Source organism: Amblyomma mixtum, chromosome 3 (genome assembly GCF_055824585.1).
Source record: "Amblyomma mixtum isolate Tamu chromosome 3, ASM5582458v1, whole genome shotgun sequence".
Classification (NCBI taxonomy): Eukaryota; Metazoa; Arthropoda; class Arachnida; order Ixodida; family Ixodidae; genus Amblyomma; species Amblyomma mixtum.
The window spans coordinates 94,842,799-94,863,429 of record NC_143014.1 but is presented as its reverse complement, the minus strand read 5'-3'; the positions used below and the strand labels follow the sequence as shown (position 1 = coordinate 94,863,429).

General features: G+C 47.5%; 1 protein-coding gene and 1 pseudogene across 1 annotated transcript; both read right to left on the bottom strand.

Moving 5' to 3' along the window:
- Window positions 1-9,695: 9,695 nt before the first annotated feature.
- Window positions 9,696-11,277, bottom strand: LOC149351003 (putative nuclear transport factor 2). The gene is made up of 4 exons (XM_089580189.1): window positions 11,028-11,277; window positions 10,681-10,752; window positions 10,415-10,513; window positions 9,696-10,037 (listed from the first exon to the last, which is right to left on the bottom strand). Exons 1-4 carry the CDS (start codon window positions 11,136-11,138, stop codon window positions 9,924-9,926), a joined length of 396 nt encoding a protein of 131 aa, XP_089436315.1. The 5' UTR covers window positions 11,139-11,277; the 3' UTR covers window positions 9,696-9,923.
- A 3,426-nt stretch (window positions 11,278-14,703) lies between these two features.
- Window positions 14,704-19,774, bottom strand: LOC149351002 (uncharacterized; annotated as a pseudogene).
- Window positions 19,775-20,631: the final 857 nt, after the last annotated feature.

Here is a 20,631-nt window from a genome sequence, read left to right as displayed (position 1 = left end):
CAAGTGTGCTAAGATTTATTGTTACATTCAGGAATCCACAATGTTACCTTGATGCACGTATTCACTCCTGATGTCTCGAGCTCCCATACTAGCGATAATGCTTTCTTTATTTCACGGAATGAGAAAGCGAGGCTATAAAACTGTCGAAATGTGGAATAATTTCCATCGTTTTGTTGCTCACTGGTCGTTGAGTATACATGGTATTCCAGTAACAGCCACATGCCATTTATGCCGGGATATCATCCACATTTTGCCCGTTGTTTTGGATAAAGAAGGCCATCTAGTGTTTACCAATCAGTCAACCTGTTCAGACTCGTACTACGAAAATAGCGAAAGTGAGTCGTACGGGAGACGCCCTGGCAGAAGATTATGTTAACCGAAATAAAAAGTAATTAGTGTATCAATAATCAAAATAAAACTATTCGTCACGAAATTAAAATCCCCTAAACCCTAATTAGGCGTACTCAAAAGCTCCCCGATTGGCTTCTTTTCTCATTTTGTACTGAACACAAGCATTTGTCACATCTCCATTTAGAAAAACGGCATAGCTCGCTCGAATCGCTCACCTTTCCTGCTGGTGACCCGCCGAGCACGTCGTGAATACATGTATGTGTTTACGTGAATAAGAAAAAAACAATCGCATGGCCGGTTTTGATCAAGGGCTATGATGAAAAAATAAAGGCAACAAACGCTGTGTGACACGTCTATAGCGAATGCCTAGATGAATACAGCGAATACTGAAACAGCAAAATGAGGTGGCAAGAAATGTAAATACTGTCTGAAGACGTTAATTAAATCGCTATGCGTTCAAATGTTCTGCTGACAAAATTAACGAAAGCGGCGGTCAAGCGCGTTTTTATCGCCACCGGCAGCATTTTCCAAAGCAAGGTTCGAGGAACAAACGCAGCCTCGCCACCGCGGCCACTCCACTTCATGCGGCAACTGTTCCTACCGCGATTAGCATTGCACCCCTCGAAACTCCGCCGTGGAGCCTCTGTTTCCTTTATAGAGCTCAACACAATAAACGAAACGGCGGAGAGCTACTGCGGCCGGGTACAATGCCAGTCAAGGCGCAAAGTAATGTAGGCTGTCGTGCAGACGACGCCACGAGGACTACAGCCAAGATGGCGTCTGGCTACTTCCGGTAAACGCGCGCATGCGCAGTAGGCTTTGTGAAATCGGTCTATTGGCTGAAGCAGCAGAAGCAGTTGCAGCAGTCAGCTGTGGAGCAGAGTGTCACTGGGCCAGTCATAAAGGGGTGATGCTCGCTCACTTGGCTGCAATCACTATCACAGGAGCATGCCATGTTTGAAAACAAGTGCTTGTTTATTTCAGAGCACTGTGATATTGCCTTTCCTGCATAGAAGCTTTGACCACAATCAGTATGGATTACAAGTTACTTTTTTTTATTGCTGATGAACAAAAATCGCGCATCTGAACATACTTTAACACAACATATCACGTGGTATTTGAGTGTGTTGTATCTTGCAAAAGTGGTTTATGAAACTGTGATAAATTCTGGGCTCTCTAACATGGTGTGACTGCACTTTTGTTGCAAGTGAAGGCCACTACTGCCAGTTGCTTCTGGGGATCGGTCCTCTTAGGGATGAAGTGAAAATAAGGGCCTTGAAGAACTGGCTGTTGAGATATATGGGGAGTTGGAAAAACAATGTCCTCTCTGCTGAAGGGGCCTCCCTTGCAGAAGAGAGTAGGGTTTCTACAACGTGAAAGTAGCAGGAAAAACCTACAGAATCTTCAGCATTGGAAGGAATTTGGGCATAATAGTTAAGCAAACTAAGGTATCAATGTGAAAGAGAAGAAGCTGGCAGATTAATAGGTAGAGCAGAGGAGAACTTTTTTCATGAATGCGAGAACAGAAAACGGAAAAAGGGAACCTGAAATAAAAATAAAAAAACTACTGTGAAGTGCTACAGAAAAACTCAATGCACCACCATGAATGACACTTCATTGTTCTGGTGATTAGGGGGCAAAGCCTAGTTTGTGTGGAGTACCACACCAATGGAAAGAGAGAGAGAGAGAGAGAATAAACATTTATTATGTAAAAGTAAACAAGAGTGGATTGTGGGTGGAGTCCTCGGTCTAGGACTCCAGTAGCTTCAGCAGACGCTTTGGCAATGGCAACTAGTGCCTCCTGGTGCCTCCCACTGCTCCAGCATGTGTTGGGCAACTTTAAGTGGTTGAATTTAGTTGTGCATGTATTGTGTGTAAATGTAGGAACACCACCGCACCAGGGGCACGTATCTGCGTATAATGTTGGGTGAATGCGGTGTAGGTGGCGGAGATTGGGGAAAGTGAGTGTTTGGATGTGTCTTAGGTGGTAGGAGTCCGTGGGGGAAAGTCTTACGTGGCGGGGGGTAGGGACTCCTATTTAGGCGGAGGGTCTCTAGGCAGGTTACAAAATGGAAAGAACTTAAGCATGTAGCACTGGGTGCAGCTCAGTGGCCCTGGCAATTTTCTGCTTCAGCTGATGGCTCCTAGTTTGAATGTGTTAAGCTGCGAGCATGTGGGGACTGCTGCATCATGGGCAATAGCATTCAGTCCAAATGCCCGGCTTGCACATAGGAACCCTTTCTTTTGTCCATGTTGTTTGGTTTGCAAACTCAATGTCAAAGACTGCTATGGCCAAACTACGACGATAATTGTGATTTTAACTAAAGCCTTTTGCAAACTCAATGTCAAAGACTGCTATGGCCAAACTATGACGATAATTGTGATTTTAACTAAAGCCTTGCAAGCAATGACAAGGAGTAAAGTGGCTAATGAAAGAGAGGCAACTGTAGAACTAAAAGACTGTATGGTGCTTAGAAAGATTTCCGTGTGTACATAATGCCATTTTGGAAGGGGGTTCCCTTTTGAAGTTCCGGTGGTAGAATCAAGCATCACTGTATTAATTTTAAAAGATTGGATATTTTAGCCCTTTTTGCACAACATTCATTAAATTTTGGAAATTATGATTGGTACAACAGAACAGAAAAAGACGAGACATGAAGGTAAGCCACATGTGACAAGCGCTACGTGTCTCGTCCCTTTTTGCACTACTGTACCTACTGTGAATCAATGCCAACATGCCCAGCTTTTTGCCCTGCTTCACTGGGAATTACCCAAGTTCAAAAAAGCGGTAGGATTTTAATGTAGTTGAGCCGAATAGACGTGCGAAAGCATGTGTTCAGCCTGTTATTAAAAAGATTTGAGCAAGAGTCCTTGCAGCTGCGCTGCCACCAGAGCGGCACGTGCGTTAGCAACTGTGTCTTCGGAGTGTCGTAGTGGGCGAAGCCAGCACACGGCGCGGAGGAGGCCCAAGAGGCACACATACAGTCCTGGTGGCACATGCTGAGCGAGGCGACAACGGCGCGTGAGCTGCCGTCATTATGTAATGCGTACACTAGCTGATGATGATGGTGATGTGGCCAAGCCCTTTGGAACAGCTGAGCAGCACTCGGGTAGTGTACAGAAAAAAAAAGGGGAGGGGGCATTCCCATGGTGCCATCTACCAACACAGCCAGTAACCAGCTCCGGTTGCCCTCAAGGTAAAGCTCCACACAATTTTCTTGGCTGGGGTCAGACCCCACTAAAGAGTGCTATTCACACTCAAATCTAGGGGCCGCACCAATGACGTGGTCACTAGCTGACATTTCATTTCTACATGACCAGTTTTTTTGGCTCTGAATATTTTTATCTTGCTTGCCTCAACTAATATGCAAGCAGTAGACAAATGCACTTTGGATGGGCAACTCTGGGGTATGAACTGGGTTTAACCCAGTTATAAAACTTGTTTGGGGGTGTACGAATTCAGAAAAGTTGCATTATATCTGAAAAATGAAAGTCCTCAAGAGCACACAATACACAACGCTCATGATCTCAAAAAAGCGACATGAAATAATGCTCGCAAAATGTGAAGATCTGAAAAACTACAGGCTCATTAGTTTGCTGTCTGTCAAGCACAAGACATTTCGTAAGGTAACTGCTAACAGAACAAGATAAACGTTATCGCTCGGCGTAAAGAATAGGCTGCGATTTTAAAAACATGTCAACATATGTCTCATTCTTATCAGCCAGGTTGCAGAGAAATCTAAGAAATAGAGCATTTCCTTGCACATTACATTTCTAAATTAAGAAAGGGTTGAGATTTGGTGAATAAATCAGTAGGCATTATGTAACTAAAGTGTCAAACACAAAGTGAGCTGGAATTTAACTACAGGGACAGCTCAATGACCATACTTGTCCATAATAGTAACAAAATACCAATAAGTATGAGGTAGGGGAAGACATTGTCTGCTAATTGCTGCGTGAAAAAACAAAATGAAACCCAGGTCAGTACATTGAGCTATAAAATGGAAAATGATAGGTGCTATGTGGACCCACAGAGCATCGTGGATTGCACAACCAACAGAAATGGATGACATCCTAGCTAAAGTTTGAAAGGAGTACGTACTTGCGCGAAAGACGGGACGAAAACAAGGAAACACAAATGACACGTACAATGCGCTTTGTACATGTCGTTTGTGTTTCCTTGTTTTCGTCCAGTCTTTCACACAAGTACGCACCCCTTTCAAGCTTATGAACCAACTTGCCCAGATTAAAGTTTTAATTGAGTAGCTAAAGTTGAGGGGAAATAGACTCGGACAGGCCATGTTGCACAGAACACATAAGTGATTGCCAATTAGAGTTTACGCCGAGAGAGAGGAAGTTTACCTAAAGACAGCAGAGAATCAAATCGTATAAGCAGCTCAAGATATTTTCTTGGAAACTGCATTCAACTGGCACAAGCCAGGCGATTGAAGGTCACTGACAAGAAGCCTTTGCTTTGCAGTAGCCTTGACCAGGCTGATGATGGTGACAACCATGAAGCTCGAGTGCTTGCTTGCACAGCTCGTCTAAGTTAAAGGACGCCGCCACGGTGGCTCAGTGGTTATGGTGCTCGGCTGCTGGCCTGAAAGACACGGGCTCGATCCCGGCCACGGCGGTCGAATTTCGATGGAGGCAAAATTCTAGAGGCCTCTGTACTGTGCGATGTCAGTGCATATTAAAGAACCCCAGGTGGTCGGAATTTACGGAGCCCTTCACTACAGCGCCCATCATAGCCTGAGTGGCTTTGGGACCTTAAACCCCTATAAACCTATCTAAGTTAAAGGATGCAACAAATTTTCTTGCTGTAATCGTACAATGCAGCATCTTTCATGCCTTGTTGAAATGTATTAAGAAATGTGACACCTAAAAGACAAGCAGCATCACAAGTTTGACCTTCGTGCTATATAAGCTGCATCATTCAAGTTGATTCTTGGAGCTTGCAACTACTAATATAGCACAACTTGCATTTCATTACTTTGCAGTACTTAAGAACAACCCCGGTAAACTATTTGGCTTCAAAATGATTTGAAAGAAGCGTGTATAAGCTCCTCTCAGTCACAAACATGAATGTTAAATGCTACATTTGGTGCGTGCACATTAGTATAATGCAATAAAGTTGCTCGATTTCTGCTCTATCCATCCACCTCATGGGTGCTGCCGTTAAATGCCCTCTGAACAAGAGCACTCATAAAATGCCTTACACTGCCTAAAAATAAAACTATGACAAAAACCTGTCAGGATGATATGAACAGTGAAGACCACCCTTTCATGCTGAAGCACGGAACTGGTTAAGAGACGGCACAACTCTGAAAAATTGCAACTGAGGAACACTGCCGGATCTAAACAAGTGCTGAAACCTGTCCTAACAAAGCCTTCAGTTTATATGAATCACAAATTGCTGACTACATAAAACCCGCCGCAGTGGCTCAGTGGTTAAGGCGCTCGTCTACCGAGCCGGAGTACCCGTGTTCGAACCCGACCGCGGCGGCCGCGTTTTGAGGCGAAACGCAAAGGGCACCCGTGTGCTATGTGATGGCAGTGCATGTTAAAGATCCCCAGGTGGTCGAAATTATTCAGGAGACCTCCAGTATGGCATCTTTCTTCTTTCACTCCAACCTTCCTCCCTTTCCTTACGGTGCGGTTCAGGTGTCCACCGAGATGCGAGACAGTTACTGCGTCATTTCCTTTCCTCAAAAACCAATTTCCTACTGCATTAACCACTGCATGTGACACGTCACCATTCAATGTCCATTCGCATACCCCCGGAATCCTTGGGTCACCAAGGGCTTACTACAAGCTATAACTAAGAAAATAATTACACAAAAAAGTTGTCACCGCTATTTAACACTATCCTTAGACATAAGTTCTGAAGGTATTCAACACGCTTTCAGCAATTTTAAAACACGCTATATGTGACTACTATCAAAACCAATTACTTTTGAAAAATGCTAATGACACTCACCGCCGTTGTCAATACATTAACGAATTCCTTAATAAGCATTCCGACCCCCAACCAATTCAAATTAAAACAGACGTGCACATACACTGACGCTAATAACATTTTTAATGCCTTCAGTGACCACTTGGCTTTACCGGCAGGCCTCCATGTGCAGCCACCGTTGCCTAACCAGCCCCATTGTGAATTTTCCTTCTTTTTACTTGTGTCCCACATGTTCAGATGAATTCCAAAGGGTAATTTTTTTCTCTCAAAATAACACGGCAGGTTTAGATTCGGTCCACCCTTTTAAAATTAAACTTGTAGCAGAAGAGCTACCGCCTATTTTAGCACCAATGAATAACAAAATATTTTGTTCTGACGAATTTCCCAACGTTCTAAAGGTTGGCAAAATTATTCCCGAGTTTAAGGAAGGTTATCACGAATTCATTACCAACTACTGTCTAATTTGCATTTTCCTCTTTCTTTAGTAAAATTATTGAACTAATCTCTACACGACTCAAGGCCTGGCTATCGAAGTTCAACTTACTTCACCTCATCAATTTGGTTTCCGTCAAGTATTTCCCACTGAACTTGCTCTCTTTATCTTTTACTAATTAAGGATGCCATTGACAATGGTCTTGTCACTGGAACATTATTTATTGATCTAACTAAAGCTTTTGATATGATTAACCATTGCATCCTTCTGCACAATCTAACCTGCTTAGGAAATCGTAGACCACCTTTATAAATTCTTCAGAGCTATTTATCTAACCGGTCCCAAATTGTTCAAGTAAATAACAACATGTCATCTGCAAAGTCTGTAACTATGGGAGTTCTCAAGGATCTATTTTGGGCCCGTTACCTTTCCTCTTATATATTAATGATTTGCCTCACTCGTTGAGTCACGTTAACTGTATTCTATACGCAGATGACACCACGATTTTGAAATCTGAAAAATCTGCGACCATACTGCAACAGAAAACTTAACGCTGATCTCAATAACACTTTATTGTGGTGCAAAATTAACTTTCTGCATATTAATTCGTAAAAGCCAAGTCCATTATATTCCATTCACCTCAGATTGCACATCGCGATCTGCATCGGTGTGCCTTAACAGGCACGTTCTACCACTTTCTGACACAGACACTTTTCTTGGTGTTCTTCTACACAAAAATTTGAAATTTGATCTCCATACCCATTTCTTACTAAAGATTTCGCTTGGCCTTCATATTATTATCAAAACGCATCATCTTTTTTCAGCCCCATATTATTTTAGTACTGTAATACGCTCATACACATAGTCACCTCTCATACTGCTCGTCTTCCTGGGGTAATACATACTATACACACTTAGGTCACATTCAGCACCTTCAAAACCAAGCACTCAGACTAATGATATTTAATTACTCTCACCCTCAGCCCCACTTTACCGTAACAAAATATCTTGCCTTTCTGCCAACTTTTTCCGTTCAAGCTGTCACTCATTGTGTACCGATTAATAAACTGCAATATTCCAAATGAAACATATTCCATTGGTGACCTAAATAACAGATTTGGTTTAAGGGGGTTTAACGTCCCAAAGCAACTCAGGCTATGGTAGACGCCATAGTGAAGGGCTCCGGAAATTTCGACCACCTAGGGTTCTTCAACGTGCACTGACATCGCACAGTACATGGGCCTCTAGAATTTTGCCTTCATCAAAATTCAACCGCTGTGGCCGGGATCGAACCTGCGTCTTTCGGGTAAGCAGCCGAGTGCCATAACCACTAAGCCACTGAGGTGGCCTAAATAGAAATAACAATTTTCTGAAAGTTATAATTTTCTTCTTCCCAAGGTTAGTACTAACTATGGCAAATTTACCACTAAATCTGTCGGCATAACACTGTGAACACTTTGTCCTTTCAAACTAAATCATGTGCTTCACATTCATTTCAGAGTCGTATTAAACAGCATTTCACGAGGATATTGACTGACGCCTAATGAACTAATCAAAGTGCTTCTTCTTCAACGCGTTTGTCTTTCTCCTTGCTATTGCTAGTTTAAAATTTCAATCAACATACTAATCTTAACACTGTTTGCTGCATTTTGTGTAACCCTGTAATGTGCTTATTATTAGGAGGCCCCAAGCAGTATTTACTTTGAGGCCTCCTAGTGTCACATGGTGTTTAACAAACATCACTACCTGGCACAATGAATTTTTATGGTGAGAGAGCAGCTTTGGAAAAGAACACCATTGCACAACATATTTTAGTCTACTCCAAGTGGGGTTCAAGACCCATTTGCCAAGCACTTCACCCCAGACAGATCGAACACCTGGCCAGGAGAAAACTTGCACCCATTGTATCACCGGTGGGCTCCCTGTAGCACTGGGGAATACCTGGCCAGACTGTTTTTTTTTTTTTGAATAACCACACTTTTCATTCAAATGCATTAAAAACTTCAAGATAAGTGATGTTCGAAGATATTCAGATCAATGTAGTTTCAATGGACAGATTATACGGTTTTAAGCATTGCACGCATGCTCAACCTTATATTGTCAGGAATGCACGCACAGAATGCCAGTCATGCAGTGCATAAATTTGTTCATACTGTCAGTTTGTTATCTGCAACCTGTTTCACACATTCATAAAACTGATGCAGTATTCTGAAGTGATTAAGCCAACACTGGCTTTCAGCCTCAGTGCTTCGAAGGCTATTCAAAGGATGGAAGTAACAAGACCGGAATTCAAACAAAAAAAAAAGGATGCAGTACAGCCATATGGCAGGAGCCCACACCCAAGTATGTGATGAGAATAGATAAGTTCAAATGATCATTCACTTTCATTTTCACTTTTGTTGTGTTGGGTTTAGTGGAGCATAAGCATCCAAGGCTATCATGCGCCAAGCTCAAGGTTCATTTCACTTTTGTGCACACACAGCGAACTTGGAACATGCCTCCCATCACCATGTTAGTTTTCCCAATTATTCCACCGATCAAAAATTTGAAGTGTGTCCCAACATGGCCATAAGCAACATGTTTAGACTAGATATATATTGCCTCTGGCACCTTTTAAACACTGCTTACTGTTAAATGCAAACATTCAAAGTACTCCATTCCTGACAACTGGTACAAACCTCAGTTTCCTTTATTACAAACAGAGAACATTTATGATTGGTGTATTATGTAAAGTGGCCCAACAGGAGAGAGTATGTAGGCTTGCCAATGAAAAACGTTCATTTTTGTGGGCACACATTGTAGAGTTTTTCAAGAAGCAATACACAAGTTTCATGCCCAGTCTTGCATGTTGCTTCTGTAGATTATCCGCCACCATGCTGATACAAAGCGTGTCTGGGAAGGGGGCAAGTCTAGGTGGGCTGCCACCTTCCAGCAAGACGCCCAAAGCACAGCAATGATGAGTACATCTAGCTCCTTAACTGTACGCTGCTGGCAGTGAACTGCATTTTGGGATACTTGTGAAAAAGGAGCAGAATGTACATTTATTACAAATCACGCATACAACTTTAAAAAGCAAACAGAGGGGGATGTCTCTCAAGCGCCCATGCAGTAGCTACCGGAACCACAAGACAGGCAGCAGAGGTGTCCTCCAATAACAGCTAGAGCTGCTGCCACTGTTCTTCATGCCGTATGGTGCAGGGCTAGCCGGAAGATATCGTGCTCCACATAAAAGCTTTCTCCAATTGGCTTCAACACAAACACTTGGTTGAACGTATGTGCTGGATCATCGTCAGTCTGTAGGAGAAAAAGCACACTGTCTACAGCCACCATCTTCCAACCACTGAACAATTTCGCCGGAAATTACAAGCACGAAACAACACATTACAGCGGCATATGACTATTCACAGCAGAATGAGGCACTCGTACTTCAAAGAATTTGACGAAGTGAAGGGCAGGCTTTATGCACATGCACTTGATACTTCATGAAGCGGCCCTTTGGCCAGAACGCCTCGCTGCTTAAGAATGCAATGACACACTAGCCAAATGCAATACATCAGTGCGGGGAACATCAGTTATTTTCGCGAGGCGGTTGGGATAACACTGGTCGGTGAAGCAGAGTTGCTAGCCCTGCGGGCTTGAAAACTAGTGCTCATACAATAAACTGAACTCACCTTGAGCTGGCCTAAGACAAATATTAGAATGCCCCCGTCGAACATCGGCTGACAGTCAATGATGGTTACCGAGTGGCATATCTTCTGAAAGCCGAGGCCCTTGACAGAAACGGGACAATAGTACCGCACCTCGTAACAATGCGTGCACAAGTCGAAAACACTCGAGAGAGAGCATTTTGTTAAACACGAAGCTGCACAACAAAAAGTCTTCGAATACAGTCGTGGAGGTAGCCCAACTTACATTGATATGACTGAGGGCAACTTACCTGTATTTTTTCTAGAATTTTCGTCCGCCCAAAAATCTGCTGTCCTTCAAAAGTCATTAAAGATTTTTCTTCCTGAAAAGAAGAAAACAGAGTACACTCACTGTAACCCAGCAAGCCGGCGACGTCCCGACTTAGTTGGAATCTTGACAACGGGTCAAGCGTCTCCACCCACAAGCATGGAATTTCGTTCAGTATTAGCAACATACCTAGCACATTTCTCCACGAAAAAACAATAGCATTTCTAAGTAGGCTACAGTAAACAGAAAACAACAAGGCACTGCAAAAGCACACCACTTCTATTATTTCACACGTCTACCTCACAACACGACCGAAGCAAAATAGCTTACATTGTACAGCGTCCCCAAATTTGGTCGCAAAGCAGGGTCGTCGAACATAGCATAGTACTGCTGTATGAAAGTTCTTCCAATTGTGTCGTACTGTGCATTTAGCAGCGACATGCTGGACAGAACTCCTAGGTTTGTGAGTTGTAATACAACCACGGAAGAAATAAATAACCGCTGCCGGTAGGCCTAGCACGGCAAGTCCGGTGCACGGGTAGCACGGTGGTACCCACACTGCAGACTCCGCCACTCCGCGGCTGCAAACGTTAGCTCTCTGATGTCGTAAACCTTGTTAAAAATGAATAAAAACGTCTTAAATATTTTTGTACGTTACCTCGCATATTTATATAATATGTAACAAAGAAATTATAGTGTAAAATTTTTATTGCTGCGTTTTTTGAAAGAAACCGTGTGGAGTTTTATGCATCACCTTTTTGAAACTGGCTCTGGTGTTTCGTAACGTGGAGACGCGCTTGATTATGTGCTATCTGGGCTAGTTCAGCTTGATTCAACTGCGAGACTTTCATGTTGCGTATGTGATGACTGTCCGGCTATCCGGTATTCCCGCACGAACACGATCGGCTTTTACGAATGCAAACCTGTAGCGAGCGGAGTGCTGATCCACACGGTCGACCGCTACGAAGCCGCAGTGGGCGCAGAGAACGAAAGTGACGTGAGCAGTTTGCTGCTAAATCGACTGATCGGCTAATTATGCCGGTCAGTCGTATAAACTTGGTTGTTCGGCCACCGAAACCAAAAATTTATTCATGATTTCGAAGAGGGAGGACGGGGCACGAGCGTTTGATGTCCACCGCGTGGCGTACCGGTTGGGGGAGCGCGCGCCCTTTTTTAGTTATTCTAGGGGCTTTATTTTTCGTGCAGCCGTGGCGCCACCGGTGAAATCCCAGTTCGCGCCCGCTTAGCCCGCTTCCTCCCGTCTGTGCTGTACCTGTTTGAAGCCGATTAACTTCAATTATTTTCAAGTGCGTATCTTTATTGCGAATAAACTGCGTAAAGCGGTAGGGATGATGAGTTCGGAATATCTAAATCATTTAGCTCCATCGTGATAAGATAACGTTCACCTAACTGTATGAAATGTATTTTAACGCAGTTCATGCTTAGTGCATTTACACGTGATCGACAGATAACTCGCGAATCGGAAATGGTCGATCGATCGATAGAATATATACTGAAAATTAAGATTCTCGAAGTGAAACGAATGAATGAGCAAAGTAAAGTAAATCGAGGACATGAGAGTTTTGTTCAATCCGTCAAGCACATCGTCCCAGTTCTTATGATGGGAGTCGACATACATCGCAAGCATGTTCGTCAGTGTCCGGTTTGTACACTCAACGAGGCCATCGGTCTGGGGTTGATAGTGACGGAAATGGCAAGAGCAAAGGCGCAGTAGCTGCTCCTCAACATCTGTCGTAAATTGGCGGCCACGGTCATTGATAATGACGGAGGACGATAGCATGAAGAATAAAGAGAGAGACTTCAGCTGCGGTGAAGGAAGGTATGGCGGCAGTTTCACAGTAACGCGTTAGGTGATAAATACAAACGATGACCCAGCGGCTGCCTTTGGACGAGCGGGGAAACTTCCCTAAGACGTCAAGACCCACTTGCTCTGCTCACTGTGTGCTCGGAGGTGTCACCGGATGCAAGCGTCCCGGCGGAGAAGTTGTTGCAAGTTTGAACCGCTGACACTGCACACATGAGGTCACGTAGCGCTGAGTCATGCCACGCATGTTTGGCTAGCAAAAACGTTCCTTAATTCGAGTAAGGGTCCTGGCAAACCCCAAGATGATGATGGTGATTAAAACTTTATTTCCACCGATGTAGGAAGCTCCCTTACTCCCCGCCCCTGGCACGCAGGCCTAGGGGATGGGGGCCGGGACCTCCGCGACTAAAGACTGGCGAAGATACATTGGTTCTTCGCAGCTTCAGCCGCCAGCTAGGCGTACAGCTGGTTGCTGGTCGGCGGGGACCTCGCTGCGCAGCAGGGCCTCCCAGGCTTCTCCACTTTGAATATTGTCCCCAGCGCCGGGGTTCCGGGGCATTCCCAAATTATGTGATCGAAGGTACCCCTCGCTTCGCATGTCTTACATTTGTCGTCTTTCCTATCGTCTACCTGGTTGCGAACCAACCAGACAGGGTTTGCAAATTTTTCGGCCTGTATAATCGTCGCAGACCTTAAGTTCCTAGTCATGACGTCATCGTGAATTGCGCGTAGAACAGAGGAATAGAGGCTAGCCGGAACGACGAGCAGAAAGTGCACACCTCCAGACGAGTAATTCGTTCGGTAGAGTAAACTGTCGCGAATACAGGAATACAGATCTCGGATCACGGGCTTCTTCGAAAAGCGGTACCAAGTACTGATCTTTGTGTTGTTCTCTCTGGAAAGACTCAAGATCCGGAAACTGTAAGGAAAGGGCGGCAAGATAGTCAAAATTTTCTTCATCGCAATAAGTAGTCGCGAGTGGCAGCCGCGAGAGGCAGTCAGAGTCGGCGTGCTGGCGGCCACTTTTGTACGACACTGTAAAGTTGAACTCTTGAAGGTGTAATGCCCAGCGGGAAAACCGACCGCTGGGGTCGCGCAGATTCACCAGATAGCAAAGAGAATGATGGTCTGTGATGACTGTGAAGACACGTCCGTAAAGGTACGAACAAAATCGCTATACGCCGAAAAGAACGCCGATACACTCTTACTCGATCGGTCACGGTGTAATTGCGTTCAGACTTGCTGTGGGCGTAAACTTGCGTAAGAGACAACGTGCTGATTCCCGGAGTGGCGTTGTATGAGCTCAGCACCCACGCCGATGCCACTGGCGTCAGTGTGAAGTTCAGTGGGAGCTGTCGGACAAAAATGACTTAGTATGGGCCGTGAGGTAAGGCAAAGTTCTTTCAAAGGTTTGGGCTCTTTGACGCAACTGACAGCTTCAGTCATCTGTGGGTCGGGCCTGACACCATTCTTGCCAACCAGATGGCCAAGGACAACGATCTGGCGTTCCCCGAAGCGGCACTTCTGAGAGTTCAGCAGAGACCCGCTCTCTAGATACAGTCAAGGACAACGGCTAAGCGGCTGTTATGTTCGACGAAGGTCCTCCCAAAAATGACTACACCATCCAGACAACACATGCAAATTTGCCACTTCAGTCCACGCATAGGAGTATCCATAAATCTTTCAAAGGTGTCAGGAGCGGTGCGTAATGGCATATCACATTAATTTCATACAACCTGTCTGGGGTCACGAACACCATCTTCTCTTTGTCTTCAGGGTGCGTCAAGATCTGCCAGTATCCGGTCCGTAAATCCACAGAGGACAAGTAGGAAGCTGAATGGAGGTAGTCAGTGGCATCATCAACGTGTGGGAGAGGGTAAACATCTTTCTTTCTGGCAATGTAAAGGCGGCGGTAGTCGACACAAAATCGCCACGTGCAATCTTCCTTTTTCGCTAAGATCACAGGGGTGGCCCACGGGCTTGATGATTCCTAAATAATTCCTTGTTGCAACTTGTCACGGACGTGTTCATCAATTATTTTACGTTCTGAGGGCTAGACGAGGTATGGCGTCTGTCGAATCGGGTGTGCAGATCCGGTACTGACAGGGACTCCGGAACGTTTTTGGGAGGGGGGGGGGGGGGGGGCAAGTATTGGCTTTGCTTCATCATCATCATCAGCCGGACTAGACCCACTGCAGGGCAAAGGCCGCTTCCATATTGCTCCAATTAACCCGGTCCTGTGCTAGCTGCATCCACTTGACTCCTGCAAACTTCTTATTCTTATTAATTATTAATGTTTTAATTCATTGTAGCCGTTTCAATTTTGCATAATTGCATCCTCACTTATTCTACATTGGTATATACACTTTAAAAATGGTTGGCCATTTCATAATTACTGAAACCTGCGTAGACCGCGCAAGTGAGTAAACGGATTCGAAAGCTGTGAAAAAAAAATTTTAATATTTCTGAATTCGGGCTCGCACTGAAGCAAATGTGAACTGATATATTCATGCAAGTAGACATGAAAGTAGGCACTAGGTGCAAAGCTATAGTATCGCAGACTGACGAGCTTCAAGGCTAGCATGACAAGAGGACGTTGGGCAGAGGAGGTTTTCAAAGGAGGCCGAAGGTTGCTGTTCGTTCTGCCATTCTAATACGAACTCTTTCATAACGGCATCCAAATGCAGGTCCGCAACTCTCTTCTTGTGCACGTGGAGGAGGAGAAGGTGTGTCAGCCTCCTCTGCGTCATTCGATTGCGCAGAAATATTTTTACTCTTCTCAGAGCGCCCGCCGCGGTGGCTCAGTGGTTACGGCGCTCGGCTGCTGACCCGAAAGACGCGGGTTCGATCCCGGCCGCGGCGACTGAATTTCTTGAAGGCGAAATTCTAGAGGCCCGTGTGCTGTGCGATGTCAGTGCACGTTAAAGAACCCCAGGTGGTTGAAATTTCCGGAGCCCTTCACTACTGTTAGCAAGAAGTGGCCGGATTCTTTTCGAATAAAGAAATTGATTTATTTTAAGACAAGAATTTAAGACAAGAATACAAGAATGAGATAACTGGATTACTGATACGTAGGAGGTTCGGCGGATCTGCAGAGTTGGGATGGCCTCGCCGACGCGCCTCGTATCGTCGGCGCCTCTCGGTCATCTCTCCTCTCAAGCTGCAGCGGTGGGGCTTTTATAGCCTGAGGAACGGTGGCCCCTCCGAACCGGCCAATCCAAAGGCGGCACTCGACGGCAGTCCGAAAGGACCAACCAGCGACCGCGCGGCCAACCGCTTCAAACTTTGCCGCGCGCAGTGGCGTCCGGGGGAGGAGGAAACGGCGCCTCGCTGTCTGGCCTCTTGCGACAAGTCCAGGCGTGTTGGTTGAAGATACTTCTCCTTACGACTCCGCTGCCGTAAGGCGCAGCATCGTGGCTTGTCAAGGGGGACGCTCGTAGGAGAAAGTTAGGATGCGGGGCGCCTCGTGGTCGCTGAGCAGGAGCGTTAAATGTCCTGTGCTGGCGTGTTGGGACCGCGTGGCTCGTAAGAAGTGTGAATGCTGACACGGCCTTTCCAAAATTTGCGCCTGTCCTCAGGCGCACGTTGTCGACAGCAATTCTTGGGCGTGCTGGGCGTTCTTCCCCGCGTATCTTGTGGCTTGCGTCCAGCTCGTTCGAATACGCCTTCGCTTCCATCTGGGGAGACGATGCGACTTGTGCGAAGTGCCGTGTTTGTCTCGTTCGTTTCGTTTCTTGGTACAGGGAGTCGGGCTTGTACCGTGATGCTCACCGATACCACTGCGTCGTCGTTTCCACCTGGGGACGTGATACGACTTATGCGGACTGCCGTGTTTGTCTCGTTCGTAACGTTTCTTGGTCCAGGGAGTCGGGCTTGTTGGATCGTTCCGCATCCTGCCGCGCTTTCGTCGCGGTGCTGGCTTTATGGATGAGCCAGCTCGTCTTGGCAATAGCTTCTGCATTGTACTAGTAACTGTAGCAGATGCGAAAGGTGCGCCGTGTCGTTGGAGGCACGTCTCGTGGACAACTCGTGTCGGTAGTGACTGCTGCACCGTAATATCCGTGGCTGGGGCGCGGGGTCCGTCGTGTCGTATGGAGCCCGTTCCGTGACTCGATCTCGGTGACACCGGCTGCTGCACCGTAGTGTCCGTGGCAGGGGCGCGGGGTCCGTCGTGTCGTTGGGAGCCCTTTTCGTGGCCCGCTTGCGGCGGCACCGTGTGCTGCACCGTAGTGTCCGTGGCAGGGGCGCGGGGTCCGTCGTGTCGTTGGGAGCACTTTTCGTGGCCCGCTTGCGGCGACACCGTGTGCTGCACCGTAGTGTCCGTGGCAGGGGCGCGGGGTCCGTCGTGTCGTTGGGAGCCCTTTTCGTGGCCCGCTTGCGGCGACACCGTGTGCTGCACTGTAGTGTCCGTGGCAGGGGCGCGGGGTCCGTCGTGTCGATGGGAGCCCTTTTCGTGGCCCGCTTGCGGCGACACCGTGTGCTGCACCGTAGTGTCCGTGGCAGGGGCGCGTGGTCCGTCGTGTCGTTGGGAGCCCTTTCCGTGGCCCGCTTGCGGCGACACCGTGTGCTGCACCGTAGTGTCCGTGGCAGGGGCGCGGGGTCCGTCGTGTCGTTGGGAGACCTTTTCGTGGCCTGCTTGCGGCGACACCGTGTGCTGCACCGTAGTGTCCGTGGCAGGGGCGCGGGGTCCGTCGTGTCGTTGGGAGACCTTTTCGTGGCCTGCTTGCGGCGACACCGTGTGCTGCACCGTAGTGTCCGTGGCAGGGGCGCGGGGTCCGTCGTGTCGTTGGGAGCCCGTTTCGTGGCCCGCTTGCGGCGACACCGTGTGCTGCACCGTAGTGTCCGTGGCAGGGGCGCGGGGTCCGTCGTGTCGTAGGGAGCCCGTTTCGTGGCCCGCTTGCGGCGACACCGTGTGTTGCACCGTAGTGTCCGTGGCTGGGGCGCGGGGTCCGTCGTGTCGTAGGCAGCCCGTTTCGTTGCCGGCCCGTGTCGACAGTGGGCGCTGGTCCGTGCTGTCACTCGTATCGTGTGACACTTGTCGTTGAGCAAGAAGCCTCCGCAGATGGTCTCTCTCGGCCAGCAGTCTTTCGAAATCCGCCCTCTCGGCTTGGCGGCGAGCGTTGTCGTCCATGATCCGCGTCACGAGGTCGTCCTTGCGGCCGCTGCACGAAAGTCCTCGGCATCGGAGCTCTTCCACCAGTTGCCGTTTCTTCAAGGTGGTCAGTGCGTTGCGTGCTGCCGATGCCAGAAGGGACAGAATGAGCGGGGACACCAAGCTCACCGTCGGCGTTCTGCTGGGCTCCACGTTGTCGGCTCGGTCTTCGTTCACGGGTGACGCCTCTGCAGATCCTGTCGGCTGCGCCATGTTAGCAAGAAGTGGCCGGATTCTTTTCGAATAAAGAAATTGATTTATTTTAAGACAAGAATTTAAGACAAGAATACAAGAATGAGATAACTGGATTACTGATACGTAGGAGGTTCGGCGGATCTGCAGAGTTGGGATGGCCTCGCCGACGCGCCTCGTATCGTCGGCGCCTCTCGGTCATCTCTCCTCTCAAGCTGCAGCGGTGGGGCTTTTATAGCCTGAGGAACGGTGGCCCCTCCGAACCGGCCAATCCAAAGGCGGCACTCGACGGCAGTCCGAAAGGACCAACCAGCGACCGCGCGGCCAACCGCTTCAAACTTTGCCGCGCGCAGTGGCGTCCGGGGGAGGAGGAAACGGCGCCTCGCTGTCTGGCCTCTTGCGACAGGTCCAGGCGTGTTGGTTGAAGATACTTCTCATGATGTAAAAAATAGCGCACAGGGAACACACGGGACGGAAAGTAAACGACGCAAAGTGTGTTCCCTGTGCGCTATTTTTTACATCATGAACGTTATCCAACTTGCCCAACTTTCCGCTTTGCTGAAGATACTTCTCCTTACGACTCCGCTGCCGTAAGGCGCAGCATCGTGGCTTGTCAAGGGGGACGCTCGTAGGAGAAAGTTAGGATGCGGGGCGCCTCGTTGTCGCTGAACAGGAGCGTTAAATGTCCTGTGCTGGCGTGTTGGGACCGCGTGGCTCGTAAGAAGTGTGAATGCTGACACTACGGCGTCTCTCATAGCCTCAGTCGCTTTGGGACGTTAAACCCCAATAAACCAAATAAACCAATCTTCTCAGAGCACTGAAAGATCGCTCTCCTTAAGCAGCTGACGCAGGCACAGAAAACACGATTTGCAGATACCGGACAACCTGGTCCATCATATTACGCATGTCTGCAGACTTCCCCTGCAGAATTTGTAAAATGTGTTCACTTGCGACCGGACCCTCGTCACGTAGGAGCGTTGGGAGAAGCACGAGTTGCGCTGAAAGCCTGCTGATGTCAAAATCTGCAGCGTGTGCTCCTAAAAGCTCATTTAGGTCGTTTGACGCGAAGTTTCGACCTTCAGCATCGTCAGTCAAAATGCGCTCGAGGCTAATCAGCTGCTCCATGCCAGGCTGTTCAAATCGCCGTCGGATCTCCGTGGTAATACGATCGGTGGTAATATAGTCTGTGAATTGAAGCCTTCTGGGCGGCTGCGAAACTCTGGGCGCTCGAGATTCCTTTAGACCTAAGTCTGTTGCTCTTGAGTTCGTCCGCTGCCACAGGACGTCAAATGAGGCGTCAGACCACAGCCCTAACAAGCGGTCACAAAGAGCCTCTGCTGCTTCTTCTGCTCCTGCAGCGCGGTAAACTGGGCGTTGAAGCATCCTCGCTAGTTCCTCGCACGGGCCAGACAGGGCTATAGAAAGGTTGATGCCGAATAAAGTTTCGAACTTCTTTAATACTTTCTCATATCCTTTTAAGGCTGTCTTGCCGGTGCCACTGAGAGAGCTTTGAGCTTGCACCAGTTCCTGCAAAGTTGCCTGCACCCTTTAATAGTTCTCAACGAACCTTTCCATTGATTTCACTCTTACTGTCCACCTCGTTGTACACAGTGGTAGCAGTAGGGTGTTCTGCCTAGAACAATCTTGCTCACCGGCATCATTACCCGGGGGAAGTACAACGCTCGAATAAACAGTCTTCCAGTTCTTTGATTCGAGTATTGCATTGGAAACATCCTTTACAATGTTGAGAGCGTCGCCGATGACATCGCAGTTCCTTGCGACCTCCGGGAGTGCCAAGTCTAGGCAGTGGTTACTGCAGTGCACAAATATTGACCGTGGTTCAGATTCCGTAATCCTTTTCTGCACGCCAGTAAATCTGCCTGCCATGTTCGCGGCCCCGTCAAAACAGTGCCCACTTAAATTCTGAAATTCCAGGCCCAGACGCAAAATCATGTCCCTCAAGGCTTTATACAACGTCTCGGCTCTGCTGTCTGGTGCATTGTACATGACAAGAAATTCCCCACGAACTTCCAGTGTTATCCCGTCTACCCAACGCACACAAAATGTGAACTGCTCATTGCCTGTTACGTCGGTGGTACCGTCAGCAATGATTCCATAAAACGGACTGCATCTATGTCTTTGATGATGCCTCGCTGAACGCTGTGCGCCATAATTTCTATGAGCTCGTTCTGTATGTCGCTGCTCAGCCACCTATCTCGCTTCTCCAGCCATTTCTTCAAAGCAGGCACGTCTTGCGATCGTTCATCTTGCAGATCAAGGAGGTTACCTACGTCCTTCGTTTGCCCTTGTAAAGCTTGACCTGTGCGGCATCGCACCGAACTCACTATTGCACGCAGTGCCTGCCTGGCTTCCTCCTGCTGTGTTGCGATAATAGCTGCACTACACGCATTCCTTTTTCTTTCGACAGTTGGCGGCTTGCGGAAACGCAGTGAAATTGGCTCTTCTCATGACACTGAAATTTTTCAACAGCCTTTTTCCAATTACTGAACCCGTTGTGAATGAAACACAGTTCCACTGCTGTAACGTTTCCTCCTCTTTCCTTGAAAGCTATTTGACACAAATTGCAAAACACGACGTCGCGTTCGTAGTCGTACGACAGCCACGTGAATTTCTCAAACCATGCATATTTACAGGACCTTCTGGTCTAGTTCGTTGGAAATTTGTAGCTCTTTGGCGGCAGTGATCGAACATCCGAGGGCGTGTCGTCATGGCTTGCGATTTCCATCGGCGCAGTCTGTTGCCAA